Source organism: Megalobrama amblycephala, linkage group LG1 (genome assembly GCF_018812025.1).
Source record: "Megalobrama amblycephala isolate DHTTF-2021 linkage group LG1, ASM1881202v1, whole genome shotgun sequence".
NCBI classification, from domain to species: domain Eukaryota; kingdom Metazoa; phylum Chordata; class Actinopteri; order Cypriniformes; family Xenocyprididae; genus Megalobrama; species Megalobrama amblycephala.
The window spans coordinates 51,545,576-51,565,394 of NC_063044.1; the positions used below are offsets into that span (position 1 = coordinate 51,545,576).

The 19,819-nt window shown below is 37.9% G+C and overlaps 2 protein-coding genes across 3 annotated transcripts; one reads left to right on the forward strand and one right to left on the reverse strand.

The window, feature by feature from the left end:
• Positions 1–469: 469 nt before the first annotated feature.
• On the forward strand, positions 470–2,103 carry junbb (JunB proto-oncogene, AP-1 transcription factor subunit b). Its single transcript, XM_048200221.1, has one exon. It carries the CDS (start codon positions 773–775, stop codon positions 1,682–1,684), a length of 912 nt encoding a protein of 303 aa, XP_048056178.1. The 5' UTR covers positions 470–772; the 3' UTR covers positions 1,685–2,103.
• Positions 2,104–7,927: 5,824 nt separating this feature from the next.
• Positions 7,928–18,311, reverse strand: rtbdn (retbindin). 2 transcript variants are annotated; one of them, XM_048200208.1, is made up of 6 exons: positions 18,161–18,311; positions 16,827–17,017; positions 16,577–16,664; positions 15,433–15,561; positions 15,028–15,124; positions 7,928–9,468 (listed from the first exon to the last, which is right to left on the reverse strand). In XM_048200208.1, the coding sequence occupies exons 1-6, from the start codon at positions 18,244–18,246 to the stop codon at positions 9,115–9,117; spliced, it is 945 nt and encodes a 314-aa protein (XP_048056165.1). In that variant the 5' UTR covers positions 18,247–18,311; the 3' UTR covers positions 7,928–9,114. The 2 variants fall into 2 exon arrangements, with proteins under 2 accessions (XP_048056165.1, XP_048056156.1); XM_048200199.1 differs by having other exon boundaries at positions 16,827–17,003; positions 18,161–18,288.
• Positions 18,312–19,819: the final 1,508 nt, after the last annotated feature.

A 19,819-nucleotide genomic window follows, 5' to 3' on the forward strand; every position in this document is an offset into this window, starting at 1 on the left:
TTTAGAGCTTTGCTCAATAATAAACAATGTTTTGATAATAATGCCATTTTTATTTGTTTTATTAGGTACACAAATTCAGGTAAACTGGGAGACTTTTTTGTCATTGAGGTGACCGGGAAAAACATGTCCCGCGATAGCTAGGCTACATAACACGAACGCGCATCAAAAACATATTAAACCCTAAAATAACAAAAAATATATGGTATTTGTCCAGCTACAAGCCTACCTGATAAATCCAATAATTCTTTAAGCAGAAAGGATCTCGGGAATGATTCAAATCAGATTATTACATATATTCCCTAAATCGTTTAGTCAATAATTTCAAATCGTGAGGTAAAATTCGCCCTGCTAGCTTCGCCCTCGGGCTTGTTTACTGTCCCAGCAGTTCCCGAAAATGACGTGTGATGCGCGTGACGTAGATGCCGCGGGGGGCGTGGCCAGCTGTCAGTGCAGGAGTTGCTTATAAAAACGAATCGGGATACAGATCCACACGAAACGAACGCATCAGAGCAAATCAACCGAACATCTCTCTCAAAGAGCGTTCACTTTCAACAGACAACCTCTTAGACTTATTCAAGAGCGTTTCATTGCTGCTGTCCTTCACATCTTTGGGACTTTTTGGTTTGTGTTTAATTCATTCAAGAGGAACAGCGATACATCGCACTCCAGGAACGGGACAGAACGCTGTTTCATTGACTGTCATCGTTATTCGCGCTTCTTATTTTTGGGACGGTTTTACACTTGAAATAAGCCGCTTTTCCAGAAGAACTCTATGAGTACACAAATGGAGCAACCGTTTTATCACGACGACTCGTTTCTGTTGGGTTACGGTCACAACGACGCGGCACTACATGACTATAAACTCCAGAAGCAGAGTATGAACTTGAACCTGACGGAACCCTTTCGGAGCCTCAAATCGGACCTTTATCAGACCGCCGATGTCGGCTCGCTCAAACTCGCCTCTCCGGAGCTGGAGAGACTCATCATCCAAAACAGCAACGGGGTGCTGACGACCCCTACACCGGGCCAGTACCTCTACGGTCGGGGAATCACCGACGAGCAGGAAGGCTTCGCGGAGGGCTTCGTCAAGGCTCTGGATGAGCTTCACCAGATGAACCAGATGCCCCCGCCCAACGTCTCGATTGGAGCCGGCGGCGTGACGACGTGCTCGACAACTGCGTCCGTTTTCGGCTCCTCCCTGCAGTCTGAGCCTCCCATTTACACAACGCTAAATGCGTACTGCCCAGCACCCAGCCACCCGTCCACCACCATCAGCTACCTGCCGCCCCACATTCAGCAGAGCCAACACCCGGAAAACACGCACGCGTTCCAGCACTCTCAGCGCTTCGTGCCTTTGAAAGAGGAGCCGCAGACCGTTCCCGACATGCACAGCAGCGACGGTTCGCCACCCATGTCCCCGATCGACATGGAGAACCAGGAACGCATCAAGGCGGAACGCAAAAGGCTCCGAAACCGACTGGCGGCCACCAAATGCCGCAGGCGCAAGCTGGAACGCATCGCGCGGCTGGAGGACAAAGTGAAGGTACTGAAGTCCGACAACGCCGGGCTGTCCAGCACAGCCTCCGTCCTGCGGGAGCAGGTGGCCCAACTCAAACAGAAGGTCCTGAGACACATGAACAGCGGCTGTCAGCTCATGCTGACCAGTAAGATGGAGGCGTTTTAAACGCGAGTGGACTTTCAGAAGTAAATATAACACTGGAAATTGTTTGTGTTCCACAACTGAACGGCACTGGGAACTCTCAAGCTCTCAGCTGAGTTATTTTGGACACATCCTGGGTTCCGATAAAAGCTCGTAGCGAACCCTAGTCCAGAAGGGGGGCAGAACGGACTCTGAGCCCTCCAACGCTGGGCCCCAAGACGAAGTGGAAAGGCTCCGTATCAATAATGTGTTTTTTTGTCATGATCAATTGTGTATTTGATCATGTGAACGCATCTGATATTGTTGTGCAACCGTTCCTGAACTCATAAATTATTGTAGGCTACTGGTCAGGTTGATCCTGACGCTATGTTACCAATGTCACATGTTTACAATGTCTTTTTTTATGTGTGCGCTGTTTATTTAAGTAAAGATTTTGAAATATATCTTTCGAGTGTATGGCTTTTCATTTGTGTTATGTTGTCTTGGTTTCATGCAGTTATGTAACTCTTATGTTGACCGTTCCTCGAAGTCCACCCACAAAACCGTCTGACAACACGATAATTTTAGCTAATTATGCCTTAATTATATTAATATTCACTCTTTGTAAAGTAATCAGCTGTTGTCTGGGGGTTGTGTATTGATTATAACTTCGTGCGTTTTCGCATTTGCAAAGGGGGCACTAGGCCTTTCCTGCTGACGTCAAGCAGCACATCCAAATATGGTCGTTTTTGGTCCTCGTACGTCACTCCCCGCCCACAAGCCCGGGTGGAGAAGTTTCACCGCTCCAGGATCAGCTAGGCTGGAGAACAGTGAGGGGGTTTCCGAAGTTGGATAAGACCACTTTTTAGCATGTGGGAAGGTGTGTGTTTCCAAAGAGTTTAGTGGGTAGAACGCTTACAAGGGAACAATGATGCAGCCTCTAATAACTTAGAATTAGGAATAATTCATACACTTTCAAGATATAGAATCCAACATTCTAGAATTATAAAATCATATTTATTATAATAGCCTAATTATATTACGCAAAATATAATTATTATTTAATATATATATTTATTATAATATTTAAATATTAAAATTTGACTCTAAAAAAATGCTGGGTTAAAAACAACCCAAGTTGGCTTGAAAATGGACAAACCCAGCGGTTGGGTTAAATGTTTGCCCAACCTGCTGGGTAGTTTTATTTAACTCAACTATTGTTTAAAAATTACTGTATTGCTTGCTTAAAATGACCCAAAATATGTTGGAAATCAACATTAATTAATATGTTTAATAAATGAACATTTATTAATAAGTTTAATGAATTATAACAAACATTTATTTAGTTGCTTATTAATAAATGTTCACATTTTGAATATTATTGTTGCCAGTAATTATCTGTCTGATTTTTAATTTCCATCCTTTGGGTTAATTTAAACCTAACCACATAGTAGTTTTTAAACAATAGCTCAGCACGTTGGGCAAACATTTAACCTAAGAATGAATCTAAATCTATCTGTTATTATTAATTCAGCGTAAAATATTGTAGATAACTGCTTTTTTATGGGAGAACAACTTCCAGAAAATCAGGCTGGTTTAATCTATTTTTATTTCAGCCTAAAATGTAGTTTAAGTCCAATTATAACTAAACTGTCTTATTTTCTGTATTAGCAGGATCATCTGCTCTTAATTATATTTCTGAACGGTTTGCTGCTGTGGATGCCTTCTGGAGATGAATGAATCTTTTGGGAAATGACTGCGACCTCTGGAATGACTGAACCGGAGGCGCGCACGGCAGGGGCGCGCGTAGGTGGTCGGCGCGCATGAGATCTATAAAGAGAACCGGTCTGGCACTGCCGCTGGAATAAAGAATATTAGCATGAAAATAAGTGACCCTGAGCTGATCTTTCTGAAATAAGTACCTCAATAGCCGATTTACTTAGGCTAATAAATATTTAAACATGAATCCACTACAATAATAGCCTATATGTTTTTGGACATTCCATGGTAGTTTTAAGTACTTTAGTATCATGAAAATACCATTATGGTAGCTACACTCTTAAGAAAAATGGTTCTAAATAGAAACAAATTAGGGTTCTTCGGCTTGTAACAATAGCAGAACACTTTTTATAAGGTTCCATAAAGAACCATGCTTTGAAAGTGCTACAGACCCATAATGGTGTTATAAATAACCTTTTTAATAATACACTTTAAAAAAATGCTGGGTTAAAAACAACCCAAGTTGGGTTGAAAATGGACAAACCCAACAGCTGGGTTGTTTTAACCCAGTGAATGGGTTGTTTTAACCCAGCAGTTAGGTTAAATGTTTGTCCATTCTGCTGGGTAGTTTTATTTAACTCAACTATAGTTTAAAAATTACTGTATTGCTTGCTTAAAATGAACCCAAAGTATGTTGGGAATTAACATTTATTAACCCAACTGCTGGGTTAAAACAACCCAAATGCTGGGTTTGTCCATTTTCAACCCAATTTGGGTTGGTTTTAACCCAGCATTTTTTAGAGTGTAGTTTATTTTCATTAATATTACTATAGTATTGTTAATAATATTTATATATTATTTTTTACCCCTCTATTTGACTGGTCTTATAATATCATGTAGCCTCTATTTGGGTTTTACATTTAAAAATGAATGAAGACCAAGTTCCAGTAAAATATCTTCACAATCCTCTATGATGTCTTTATGTCCACCATTATGTGTGTATTTTGAGTGGCAGTTTCTCTCAGATGATGAGTTGACAGCATCTGAAATACACAATTGAGTTCATAGTTACAGTGTGACTCTTCCATTTGTTTATGTAAAAAACAATTGTTTATGAAAACCAAAATTAGCAAAATTGGACAGTAGGCCTATGTGAGCCCTGTACAATGTTAAAAGAAAAGTTGATATAAAGTCATGGGATATGTTTATGCATAAAGTAATAATTAAAAAAAAAAATCTAACAATATGGATCATAAAATCAATATCTCTGTTACTATCTTAGTAGAGAAGAGAAGATGAGTAGGCCTATGATTAGGCCTATCCTGAACAGAGCCTAAAGCTCTAAAGAACCTTTAAAGAACCATCATTTTTCTTTCTTTTTTTTTGTGTGTGTGTGTGTGTGTAGCCTACATACAAACGGGTCTCAACTATAGCCCAAATAACAAAACAGGCTCAAGAAACGTGTAGGACGTTTGTTTTTGTGCCACTAGATCTCTGGAAAGTGGGAGCGGGGTTTTTTTACACGGTGAGAAAAGCCCACTCGGGTCCACCTGTCAAATGACGTCAGTAACCCACCTGCGTGTTTTTCTGCTCGCTCTCGAATTGGAAATCGAAGGTAGCCACATCAAAGCGCTGAAAGCATGCGCGCACACGCACACGGGCTCAGGTTGTTTTGGAGATTTTAAAGGTGCACACCGTCATATGTTTCATTTCATCTGACACTCAACAATATCAACAGCTCTTTTTAGTTTCATAAGTGTTTCTTACGGAACAATCTCACCCCCACCTCCTCTCTTAAATGGACTTGTTCCATTCTGATGTTTTTGACTTTATATATGAAGATTCAGCAATTAAAAGCGCGGTCATATTTACCGCTGTTTAGCGAATTTTCGCGGCGAAATCCAGTCATTCCAAATGGAATTCAGGGAGAAAGATTTCACACACGTTTTGCCACGAATTGACCAACAAAAAACTGCTTGGCTTGAAAATGACTTCTGGGTGTTCTGTGTTAATACAACACCGCTACATTAGTAATGAACAATGGACCTTTTTTCACTTGAAAATTCGCTGACAATTCGCTAATGTGACCGCACCTTAACAACGGCGAAATCGCCCCTATATTCTATATTATTGAGTGCACTCATTTAATCCCATAGTGCGCCACAATAGTGATAATGAAAATAAATAAACATTTAAATTAATAAATAAAATAAGCTTCTGGGACATTATCTTCTTCAGATAGGCCTAAGTGTTTGGCTTTACCAGTTACCTACATTAAAATATGTTTCTAAAGCAGAGCTTTAAAAGACTCTCCAATGGTTGCAAAACCATTTTATTTTTTGTATAGGCCTATGTGTGTTACCCTGTAATTTATTTTTACTGTATATTGAAAGTGAGTTTGATGCTTTCTATGATTGTTACTCTCTCATTTCCCTTTTTTCCCCAGTTTAATTGACACAAGAATGGCTCACAGGCCTGTAAAAGCGCAGCACTCATGAATGAGTCAAAGCTCATTCAGCAAAGTTTCACAACAGAACCTGCGTGTGTTATTTTTATCCTGCCTTCGTGATTAGCCTGAAGAGTTTCTGAGCTTTACGGAGCATTTATTCTTCATTTCCCCTGTTCTACATCAAGAGGCTTTCTAACGCCTGACAGACTGTCAGAAGGAGCTTCACGTACAGAGGAGGGAGAAACATCAGTGACTGATGACGACAAAATGTGGGCTCATCTCCTCCATCAAACACTAGCTGATTAGCACATTTCATCTTTCTCTCCCACTCACACACTGTAAATCTCTCCTTCGATCTCATGAATATTCCTTCTTGTCCTTTCCAAGACTGAGAGATGAACGCTGAGGCTCAGATAGTTTTTCTGCGTGACACTTTCCGTCAAACACCCACCGACATCGATACACCTGAGTATTACATCATGTACTCGAGTATCTGCTCAGAGTCGGATCGATGCCACAGATGATTTTGGCGCTTTTTAACCTGAGGATCGTGAACAGCGGCGGTCAGTACAAGTGTTTTGTGTAAATGTACATTATATTATATATTCAAAATATTAATAAATACTATAATAGTATATTAAATAATACTAAAGTAACACTGGCTGACATATGACAAGTAGGCTATAGCTGAATATGCCATAATCATATTGTTTTAAATCTTGTGATCAGTGGGAGTTTTTGTGGTTAGATAAGTGGGTTAAGAGGTGTTAAAGGTCAAACCTGGTTTAACTCATGACTTCAGCATCAAACACCATCACAGTGTTAATGACTGTGTTTCACCTTAAAATCGGTTCATGGCGCCATCTAGTGGTGCAAGTGCAATAAAACAAATAAAAATGGTCTTGAAGCTGTTAACTTGTGGAATAATTAATAGCTAAAGAATAATAAATGCTACAGGCCTTAGAGCAGCGCCATGACGGGTATGAAAGCGAGGCTTTGAGAGATAAACTTAGCGTGTTTTCAATTGCATCCGCTGTAGAAGTTGTATAAAGCTCCTAGATCACTTAGCTATATTTTTTTTCACAGCTCATGTTGTATATTTTTTGCAGTGTTTCGTCAGCAGAAAACCCAAAAACACGTCTTTCCTCGACAGCTTTCATTCCCGTTAAAATTCCAAGAAGGCGCTGCTGTAAATTAAGTCTTCTGCTTCACATTACACAGATATGGGACAACAGAATGACAGACATTTTAGGACAAATATGTATATATCGTAAACTATGCTGCATTCGCGCCATTAACCATGACAACCCGTGACGTTCACATCCTCGAACTCGGAATTGTGCGTTTCTAGGGCAACACTAACAAGTGTCTGGAAGGGATACAGCAACGGCCGGAAGTGAGGCAAAATTTCATAATAAAATAACAATTAATTTGCTACTTATCAGATTGTATTTTATTAACGACTAAACCTACTCTACAATACTGCAAATACAGTAACAAGGCCAAAGTGAACCTGCAGCGGTCTCGTGGTACAGAAGTCACGTGGTACAAGTGGGACCTCTCAGAAAATAGCGAGTTTACACGTTGTAATCTACGATTACATGAATCTCGTAATACGGTTTTTACGACATGGCGACGTGAACGCACCTAATGCCATGCTATAATTTAAGTTCATTAGTTAAATGAAGCATAAATTTGGCAAGATAAACACATTAATAGGCTAATAATAAAACTTTACAATAAACTAATGATGAACGTGAAAAAATAGGCTACTATAGTAATTTATAGTAAAATACTATAGTGTTTTTGAACCATACTAAAGTACTTGAATTAATTTGTTGTGGTAATTCTATAGTTGTTGTGGTAAATAAATGACCTTACATCGTACTAAGTTTTCTACAACTATAGGATATATTATACTACAATTCACTACAGATTACTAGTAAAAACTATTAGTTTATCAGTTCACTATAATTAATACTACAGTATGCTGTAGCATTTATTAACAAAGTGTTGTATATACTATACAGTATACTACAATTTACTATAGTAAATATTACAGTATTTTTTTCATGTGGGTGGGTTGAAACTGCTTTAAAAATAAAAATGAAAAGAACGAACAAATTCCAATTTTGTTTATTTATGAATTAAAGACAATTAAGATCAGAAGAGAAACACGTTTACTCAATGCAGCCACAAAATACAGAAACATCAAATTGCTCACACTGACCATCCATTTACATACAAACAGAGCACACATATCCTCGCGTTAACTGTTAAACAGTCAACAAATACACTCATTCTTAACTAGTCAAACAGATTTTACAGTGCTCTCTCATAGTTTTTCTTTACAACATTATTTTTATATACGTCAGTATAAATACTTAAGAGTAAATGACCGCTGAATCATCTGTGTTTGCACTAATAAAGTAATTTACTCAAAACATTAACACACAGACATAAATTACACATATATGACTGTGTGAAATATAAAGTGTTGGCTATACGTGTATATGATAATGTATTGTTAGAGGATATGAGACATTATCCATACTTCCATATGTTGCGATTATGATGAAATATCACAGTTGTAGAAACAAGCAACAACAGCTACATTTAAGTCTAAACTGAGCCAAAAAAAAAAAAAAAATCCATAATATTTTAAATGTAATGATGTGCTTTCATGCAGTGGGCAAATACAAAAACACACTGAATAAACAGTTCAACTCAACACAAAACAAAAGTCGCAACCCATTTTCTTGATGTAATTTGACATATTTCCAAGTGAAGTTAATGCATTAGCTAACCTGAACTAACAATGAGCAATATATTTATCAAGCATTTATAAATCCTTGTTAATGTTAGTAAAAAAAAAAAAAAAGTACAGTTATTCATTGTTTGTTCATGTTACGGTTGGACCATTAACTAATGTTACCAGACAACTTTTCATTTTAAAAAATGTATTAGTAAATGCTGAGATTAACATTAGCTAAGATTATTAAACGCTATAGAAGTATTGTTCATTGTTCGTTCATGTAGTGCACTAATGTTAAAGCTTATTGTAAAGTGTTACCAAATATTCAGGGAGGTTCAGACCTAAAATCAACTTTTCATGTTGCCATTAACAGGTTAAAATAAGCAGAATTTGAAATGACAGAAGTAGTTTTAGTCTATTCAGGATTGTTTTGTTGAATGTGTTAAATAGACAATAGAATTACTGTAGAAAGCTCACTGCATTAGTTTACTTTAAATTCAACTGATAGGATAAATCAGAACAAACATTCAGCAGATCTAGAACACAAATGTTCTAGAAGCCGCTCCCGCTGCCTTCCATATCAGTGGTCAAAACGGAGCGCTTGCGCAGTACGGAGTTGCCGCTGCTCCTCCGGGCCTGTGGTGGCGCTGTGGCGCTGCGTGTCTGAGGCTGCGCAGGAGGGCAGGGCGCTCTGTACTGTGGCAGGCCGCTCTTGGTGGTGTCCAGTTCTTCGGGGTCTCCTTCCTGAACCCTCAGGGCCGCGATCACCTCTCGATCTGAGGCGCTGAGAGTCAGACAGCCGCAGCTATGACCTTCGACCCCATCTTCTTCCCCAGGGTCATCTTCGACTGTCATGAAAGCGTCTCCCCAAAGACTCTCGCAGAGGTCTCGCCCGTGCTGATACATCTGATCAACAAAGACAGATGCATGGTAGATCAGAACATGTTCACAAGTAGCCTACGCAAACAACTGTTTGATCAAAGGTCCTTTAAAGGGGACCAATAATGGCTTTTTACAAGATGTAATGTAAGTCTCTGGTGTCGTCAGAATGTGTCTGTGAAGTTTCAGCTCAAAATACCCCACAGATAATTTATTATAGCTTGTCAAATTTGCCCATATTTGGGTGTGAGCAAAAACATGCCGTTTTTGTGTGTGTCCCTTTAAATGCAAATGAGCTGCTGCTCCCGGCCCCCTTTCCAGAAGAGGGCGGAGATTTAACAGCTCACGCTCCAGTTGCTCAACAACAACAAAGCTGGAGAATCTCACGCAGCCAAAATGAGGATTGTCAGTAACGGTGTTCAGCCTTACATTGTTCAAACCGGAGTCGACACTGATGGAGAGACTCAGTAAGAAGTTACAACCTTTAGAATGAAACATATACCACTAATCATTCTAACATTTCTGAATGATTAGTGGATAAATTTATGTAGTTGCTGTGGAGTTGATTCAACTCATCGACTAGCATGTGCCGTCATGTTCATCTTTTGTGCAAATCCAGCGTTGAATTGACCCTAGTTTGTGAAGCAGTCCGGAGTAAAATGACAGCATGGCAACAACACTCGACTACAACAACTCTTCCTCTTCTCTAAAGCAGCTCAACATGGCCTCACCCCCTTTGTTGTGTGTTCTCGGGGGCGGGATTTATGTAAATTTTAGGGTTTGTGATGTCACCAACCCGGGAAGAAGCTTGTTGTAGTCCCTACCAGCCGTTTGTTGTAGTCCTTAACAAGTGATTTCTGTTAAAGAAAATATCCCTTTGCATTGAACTTTGAGCGTCGTAACTTTGTAAATGTTGTTTATGCTCAAACAGCAACATTACACACTAACTACTTAAAAAAGTGAAATCATAATCAACCACCCCTTTAAGGCAATTGTCAGTTCACTCAGCGGCCATCTTTTGAACACCTCTATTGTAGCTATTTCAATCATGCAAGTGCAGCTTTTCTCTCTTTGAATGGGGAAAAATCTAATTCTCCAAAGCTGTTCACCAAGCTTATGATTAAATTTCATATTTGAAATTACCAATGAAATCTGACAACAACTGTCTCATAAATTTTGTTTCTAAATGCTCAAATCATGCAAAAAAGCTGCATTTTCAGACTGGTCCAGTCAATGCACATGTGCAGTCATAAGCTGGTGTCTTGAAACACTGACTGTTTCTATAGCAACCGGAGCTTCTAATGCAGCTGCAGTGACTTTACCAATTGGCGATTGGCTCTTTTATTTAGAAGGCGGGACTTATTCTGCCATATTGCACTGCACTTTCTTCTATTCATAGTAATATGAGTGCACCGCTGAAGCTGCAATAGTGGCCCCTTGTGGCACTGCTGAGAATGCAGTGTGTAATCGGTTTGTTTTGTGCATTCTTAAAACATAAAATAAAATAAATAGCAGGAAATATACTTAAACAGCAGAACTTGCAAACAAAATCAACCTAAATAGTTCTTCAGACTGCTAGTTATAGACTGTTTGTCAGATTAAAATGTTTATATAAATTATAAATAATTTTTGATCAATTTAATTTATTCACACTGAATTTACAAATTTACACATATAAAATAGAATATATATATATATATATATATAAACTGTTGTTCAGAATTACTTATTCACTGCTGCAGACATTGATGAAATAAGACGGTCTGAGTCTAATTACAGATAAAGTAAAAAATAAGCAATGTGAAGAGCACAGATGCAGTTATGAGGCATCTTATCCTCTATGTAGCGTCAAAAATATTGTGTAATGATGATAAAACATTTCAGATGTGCTGCTAACATTGTCCGTCATTAAATTCACACATCAGCGATTTATGCACTTTAATGATTCCTGAATGTAGAAACACACACACACACACACACACACACACACACACACACACCTCCTCGGCTTTCTCTCATTATTAGCTGTGATTTTCACCCCTCAGAACATGCGAAGTGTGTGTTTCTCTGTCACTCACGGTTGTGCACATGTGATGATTGAGTTGATTATGAATTTTCCCTGCCAGCAGCATTTCCACAGAGACATGGTTATCTTAAAATCAACATGAGATCAACTGTGACTCTATTTACTGTCTTAATTCATGTTCCTGTTCTTATTGTGATTCATCACTGCACGCTATTCTTTGGAAACAAAAGTGTAATCTTTGATCAAAAGCATAACTTCACTTCCACCTCCGAAACGACTTTAATTTCCATCATCAAATTAAATCAAACACCTTCATATAACATCAACATCCAGTCAATTAATCACGATTAAAACAAGTCCTACTCTCACTGTTAAACCTTATAAAAAATATTTACCAAATATTTAAAAAATAAATACCCCTAAAGAAGTGAATGGCAGAAAAGTCTGATTAACATTAAAAATCACATGACCAGCCAAATATTTGCTTGCTTTATCTTGGTATTACTGGACTCAATTCACAGAACAAATTTTTTTTCAACAGATGTTGTCAAAATAAAGTATTTTATTTACCTTTTTACAACCATTAAATGTTGCATGAAACACTCTTTCAATGTTTTTTCAATGTTGAAAAACAAATTACATGATTTCAACCACATTTGAGCTCTGAAACTGACTGTATGAAGCTGGTTGTGCTGATTCACACCCTCTCTCTCTCTCTCTCTCTCTCTCTCTCTCTCTTTTCACATGTACAACATGTCAGTGAGTAAATGTGACAAGAACTGACACATTTGATGTGTGTGTGTTTTCCAAAGACGTTCCAGCTGTGTCCATGCCTGGAGTCACATATACTCTATCCAGTGCGTTCCTCTCTGTAATGATGTTTGCATCACTAGCACTATAGTGCTGATAGTGATGTGAACAAACCTCATTATTTCTCTTGCGCTGTTGAGTGGCAATTTGGACATCAGATTAAAACTGTCCTCTGTTTAATAAAAAGCCCAACACAAAAGAAACAGCAACTGCACAGCAACACCTTGGCAACCACCCACAACACACTAACAACAGAACACCTACAGGTGATCCACACTCCAATCCAGAAGGGGGCGTGCGCGGTAACGCATTGTAGCCTAACTACTTTTAACCAGCATTAACCACCAATAGAGTACCTCGGCGATGACGTGTTTTTGTAGGCAAAACCCGGAAGCGAATTAGCGTTTTAGGACTTCCGGTTCCATCGCTCTAAAGTCAATGGGTTTTTTTGAATGGGTTTTTGCTCAATTGCCTGAAATAAGGTCTGTGGTTGACAAGCCTCTAAATATTTACACGTTTTGATTTATGACATAAAACACACCAGTTATAACCCACTTGTGATTTTTTAAACCTTTCTTGTGTCTTAAAAATGGCGGTTGCAAACAAGTTGCTAAACGGGACTACTTCCTTTGGCGGGGACTTTAGAGGTTATCATGACTAAAAGCACATTTGAACAGCATTTCTCATGAAAAAGTGGATAAGTATTCACACACAGCGCAGGTCATAATCAGCGAGCATGTTTTTAAATAAAGTTGTTTTCTAAATAAAGTTTGGAGGTGGTGACGTTGATCCGCGACCATGGTGTGCTGTAGTCCGTTTATAGCCTACTGTTAGCTTTTTATATCTGACCAATTTTTTAGGCTTCAAAATGTATAAATGTTGTGTTAACTTGTAAAGATTATCTTGATAGACAAAACGTGTAAGTGTCATAACCCTTTGTTAAACAGAGCTTATTTTTTTGCGATTTTACAAAAGTCTATGGGAAAAATGCATAGGCTTTCGATCGAGGGAACCCGTGCGCCGCTAACTTCCGGGTTGGCCTACAAAAACACGTCATCTCTGAGGTACTCTATAATCGCAATAAAGCTCAGTGTTTTGTTACTTTAGATAATCTATCATCTTTTAAATTCTGTCGATTCCATCACGAAATTCAAACAACAATTCGTTGTGGCGCTTTTTGATGTGGCTTAACAGATCGCTATAGGCGCCTCAGACAGTTCAAACGGCAGTGCGGAGCGCGAGTGAACGCGATCATCCCTTCCTCTTCACTACTAGTTACAGAATGAACATGAATGAACATATGAGGGTATGTTGAAAGATACAGTAGCCTAAAGTGAAACGTATCATTTCGTGTAATCGTTCTATCAGCGTTTCAATCGCGGAAAGATGTCAATAAAACAGCTTGTAAACAATGTCACGTACATTTACCTCAGAAATGCCATTCAGTGTCCACGCCAGAGAAATGGACTCTTTCACTAAATATATACACTAGATTAGCCTATATATTCATAATATTTTACTTAACCTCTTAGTGATGTCTTAATTACTTAATGTAGGCTATATTTAAATAATCCGTCATGAAAACAAGTTATGATAGCCACTGTATAAATTATTATATTTCAACAATGAATTGGAGAAACATAATTTTATAATTAGATATAGAAGTTAATGCAAAAACTGCCTTATGTGCAATTTACATGTTTACATACAATTTTATTATTATTATTATTTGAGTGTTGATGTTTATATCTAAAAATAAATAGCAATTTAATTTAATTAAATTTAATAGATTTAATTTAATAGATTTTTTGACATATTTAATTTGACATTAACACATTAAAACATAATAAACACAATGCATAGCAATGTGATAAAACTACTCATAACATCTTAGCAACCACTTAGCAACATACTAGTAAAGACTATTCAGAAGACCTTAGAAACTTCATAGCAACATGCTGGCAATCACGTACTACACCCTAAAAACTCCTCAAAACACCTTAGCAACCACTTAGCAAGACAATAAAATATTAAAAAACCTTAGCAACTGCATAGCAACACCATGGCAACCACTTAACAACACACCTAAAATATAAAAAATAGCATCTGCATAGCAACACCCTGGCAACCAGCCACAATTCATAGCTTTGTGAAAAAACCCCTTTAGAACACATTATCAACACCCTAACAACAGCATAGAAACAACCTGGCAAACACCCACAACACCCTAGGAATACAAAGCAATGTGCCAACACTTGGCACATCAGACACATTACAAACATTAAAAAAATCTACATAGCAACAGCCTGGCAACCACCAGATTAAAAACTACTCAGTCAGAACACCTTCACAACCTCCTAGCAACATTCAGACCACCTTAGTAACTGCATAGCAATACCCTGGCAACCACCCACAATGCCCTAGCACCTAGCAATAAATTAATCAAAAAACTCTTCAGAACAACTTAGCAATACACTACACATTCAAAACAATACACATTCAAAAACCTTTATAACTGCATAGCAACACCCTGGCAACCACCCAAAACACATAGCTATATGCCAAAATCCACTAAAAACACCTTAGCAACACACAAAATCTTTGCAATTGCATATCAACACCCTGGCAACCACCTACAACACCATAGCAGTGCAGCAATGAGTTGCCCAGATTTTTTTCACTCACATTTTCTTCAGAAATGTAAAGATCTATTAGTGAGTGTGGTGATATAATGTCCGGTATGATATTACCTGTTGGTAAGGCACACAGCCGCCGGTGCAGTTCTGTCCTCTTGGGTCAGTGGTCCAGTCTCGAGCGCACGTCAGGTCCAGTTTACAGGCCTCGTACCTGCAACAGTGTCATCATATTACCAACAGCTAAACCAATAAATAATGAAGAACACTCAGATTGAGCAGCTCATTACTGCCAATTAAAGCGGGTGGTCAGATTACTTATCACAAAAGCCTTGGACCTAAAGTGTAGCCCTGTCTTGAAAGGCACACTTCATGTGCACTTGCGGTCTTGTCAAAGACTTTTACCCGACAGTTATAGAGACATGTCACAAAACTGTGGACACGGAGGAAGGTCGCAAGGGCTTAGGGCTCCATTTGGGACAGAGCCTGTGTGTTTATGCAGATGAGTGGGCGTGGCCTCACCAGTCTCTGCAGAAGCTGTGGCACAGGGGCACCGCCTTCAGGGAGGAGTCACGATGTGGGTGTGGCCAGCGAGCAGCATCAGGAGAACATCGATAAAAACAGACGACACGCTTCAGGAAGGACTCACAGCTACAGAGAGAGACAGACAGTTAAAGGGTTAGTTCAATCACTATCACAGTAATAAGCTTGTTTATAAAGTTTTAAATATGGATATTTTTCTTACAAAAACCCATCGCCTTGCTTTAGAAGGCCTTTATTAACCCCCTTGAGCTGTATGGATTATATTTATGATGGATGGATGCATTCATTTTTGACTTCAAAACAGGCCCCCCATTCACTACCATAATAAAGAGAGCCAGGATATTTTTAAATATATCCCAGATTGTGTTTGTCTGAAAGCAATACAGTCATATACACCTAGGATGGCTTGAGTGTGAGTAAATCATGGGATAACTTTCATTTTTGGGTGAACTATCCCTTTAAACAACACATCAAAGCAAGATTTTAGGTTTGTTCCTTCATACAGTGCACTTCTAAAAGTTGGCAAAATAAACTTATAGCAGAAAATATTCCATATTTATAATACTCTATATTTCTAAATATTCCAAATTTAGTCTTTTGTAATTGAAGAAAAAGACATGGTACTTTACAAACACATTCAGTAGAACAATAATGAGCATTTACACAAAACTTCACAATCACATGCAAAAAACCACACCTGTACATAAGCAATAAATAAATTAAAAATAAATAAAAATAAATAAAACTGGATTAAAACTAACTAAATATATAAATAAATAATAATTTAAATAAATATGGTTTAAAAATAAATAAATAAACAAGGATTAAAAATGACTAATTAACTAAATATATAAAAGAAAACACAAACAAATACATACTGCCATCTAGAGTCTAAAAAAGGACAAACCCTGTAACATGTTCAACCACAACTTCCTGTTTAATAGGAAATATGTCAACATAAGAAAGAAAATTCTCTGTAAAAGTAGTTAATGGGTGTTTTTAAAATCTTGTTTACATATTGTGCATCCTTCACAATAATAATTAAAAGCTGTTAATCAGATTTTACAGTATAAATAATGGGTCGTGTCTATTGAGGGAATGGATATAATCAGCAGAGGCTTACAGAGGGCTGAGAAGACCACACTTATCCCAGAGAGAGTTGTCCACAGAGCTGGAGAGATCCTGAACATCCGTCTCAGAACAACACGAGTCTGGACAGAGACACAAACATTCACAAACTGGGAAAAAACATTTAGTCCCAATTTGACACTGAATTGGACCTGAATCAAAACAAAGTTTTTAATGAATTGATCTTGACTAGTTTTGAATCAGATGTGTGTTTGTAAGATGACTATAATAAAGTGTGCACACACTCTCCATGTAGAGGGAACACTCCTTCAGACGGGGCTCTGGACTGGCCGTGGCTTTGTGCCTCCCATCCTGCAGACACGCCCCCTCGTGACTCATCACAGCAGCAGCCAATAGAATGAGGTAGGCGAGGCCGAGCAGAACTCTGGACACGCCCATTTTCACCTGCGTATGTCTTTCAACTGTAAGAAATAATCTGATGGGAAACACTTTATAATGACTTTCATCAACTAACATGATGCTGCATAACACTTATGATTCATATTTGCACTTGTATTCATTTATATTCTATGACAATTATATAATGCTTCACAATGACTTATTCATGAGTATTACAGAAGTGATTTTAAGTAAACAGATCTGGGTAGCGTTTCCCAAAAGCATCGTAAGCTTAAGTTGATTGTAGCTTGATCAGTGGCAATGGAGCTACGATCAACTTAAGCTTATGATGCTTTTGGGAAACACAGCTCAGTTAAACACTGACTGAGAGCTAAAGTTATTAATGTGTTTATTTTTTATCTGTCTGAAATCCTCAAGCAATACAAGAGGAATTTCCATCAAAATTTGGAATCAATCCTAACAGGATCAATTGGGAATCAATTTGGATAAACTGAAATTAAGAAAAATATAAACTAAAAAGTAAGATCATCAAGCAATGCAAGAGGAATTTCCATCAAAATTTAGAGTCAATCCTAAGGGAATCAATTGGGAATCAAGCTGGATAAACTGAAAAGTAAGAATTTGTTTATCCTGCAGGATATTATCTGATGCTTAGAGGAGCCTTGTTGTTCTCCCTTTAAGATTATAATTAGCATGGAACTAAAATAAAATAAATATATATTACACACAAAAACTAAATTATATATATATATATATATATATATATATATATATATATATATATATATATATATATATTCCCAAATAACATAAAATAATTAGATATGACCAAAAATAAAATAAACAAATCATTTTGTTTATAATCACTACATTTGAGTTTAAACAGGTTAAATCTTATAGCACTGTTTACTCAATAAGAGACATCATAACCTACAGAAACTTTTAGTTTCAATCACTATCACAGTAATAAACAGGTTCAATTCAACACAAAGTTTTCACAGCTTATCTTAAGAGGTAAACAAATCCTAAAAGGCAACATTAATTGTGCTGGTCATATTACGGTAATGTCCTTAACTGTGTCATACAGTCCTGCATAAGAGGATAAAGAGTTACACAGTGCAGATTTACTCAAATGCACACAATAAACACGTCACGCCAGAGTTTAAATCTTTCAAAAACACAAAATGATTGTTTATATTTCCATAAAACTCCTTCATACCTGATATTCCTGGCGTCCAGTGGCTGTTCTGATGCTCTCTGGTCTGATCTGCACACTCTTTTCCCCAAGCTGTAGTCGAAGGACATCTCGATGACAACGCCCCTCCCTCACCCGCGCTCTCTCTCTCTCTCTCTCTCTCTCTCTCTCTCTCTCTCTCACACACACACACAAACACACACACACACACGCACACAGTTGTCATCAGTTTGTTCTTCTTGGTGAGCGCATTTATCAAAGAAACATAATAAAAGCAATAATACTATAAATAGGGCGGAAACAAAGACACTTTGGTAATGCAGTCTAATAATAATAATAGGTAATGTGGATTTATTATGTGACCTTGTTTCTAATCACGTGCTACTGAGTCACCTGCACCTGCCGTCTGCGTTTATTGCTGTTTTGTTTTCCCAAAAAAACAGGCTTGGTACATTTGATGAGGTGAATCCGGGGTGAATTAGGATAATCTGGGGCATTGGGTAAATTGGGACACCTAAGCTTCTTGTTTCTTTACAAGCACGCACGTCTATGTCAACGTGAACGTATTATGTTTCTCATATGGTAAAATCTCATTGGTGGATCTAAACTTTTGTAATAAAATGTGAATAAATTGCGAAAGTCCACACAATTTACCACAAGGCACAGACAAATGAAATGAACACCACTTTTACACAAAATTAAATAATAATAATAATAATAATAATAATAATAATCCTCCTGGAAAAAAACAACACTGATGCATAATGCGGATTAAGGGTACGTTTACACAACAATGATACTAAAAACTGAAAAGTTTTTTCTTTGTATATATGACAACGTTATCAAAACTATGGAGCCCCGGATGCAGGAAAATATAGTAGGCTAAATCATGGGCACAATTTACTAATTCGTTTTCTCGATTTACTAAAATGTGCGCAAGATTTACTATTTCGTTCCCTCGATTTACTGAAACGTGCGCACAATTTACTATTTCGTTCCCTCGATTTACTGAAACATGTGCACGATTTACTATTTCGTTCCCTCGATTTACTGAAACGTGCGCCCGATTTACTATTTCGTTCCCTCGATTTACTAAACGTGCGCACGATTTACTATTTCGTTCCCTCGATTTACTAAACATGTGCGCACGATTTACTATTTCGTTCCCTCAATTTACTGAAACGTGCGCACGATTTACTATTTCGTTCCTTCGATTTACTAAACATGTGCGCACGATTTACTATTTTGTTCCCTCGATTTACTGAAACGTGCACGATTTACTATTTCGTTCCCTCGATTTACTGAAACGTGCGCCCGATTTACTATTTCGTTCCCTCGATTTACTAAACATGTGCGCACGATTTACTATTTCGTTCCCTCAATTTACTGAAACGTGCGCACGATTTACTATTTCGTTCCTTCGATTTACTAAACATGTGCGCACGATTTACTATTTCGCTCCCTCGATTTACTGAAACGTGTGCATGATTTACTATTTCGTTCCCTCGATTTACTGAAACGTGCGCCCGATTTACTATTTCGTTCCCTCGATTTACTAAACATGTGCGCACGATTTACTATTTCGTTGCCTCGATTTACTAAAACATGTGCGCACGATTTACTATTTCGTTCCCTCGATTTACTAAAATGTGCGCACGATTTACTATTTCGTTCCCTCGATTT

Bases quoted from the DNA above. Each gene is read 5' to 3' on its own strand.
- junbb (XM_048200221.1), top strand. From the start codon at position 773: ATGAGTACACAAATGGAGCAACCGTTTTATCACGACGACTCGTTTCTG.
- rtbdn (XM_048200208.1), bottom strand. From the start codon at position 18,246: ATGTCCTTCGACTACAGCTTGGGGAAAAGAGTGTGCAGATCAGACCAG. The intron at 15,125-15,432 runs GTGAGGCCACGC...ACACTGTTGCAG, and splicing joins CACAGCTTCTGCAGAGACTG to GTACGAGGCCTGTAAACTGG. The intron at 9,469-15,027 runs GTAATATCATAC...TTTGTTGATCAG, and splicing joins GCTGTGTGCCTTACCAACAG to ATGTATCAGCACGGGCGAGA.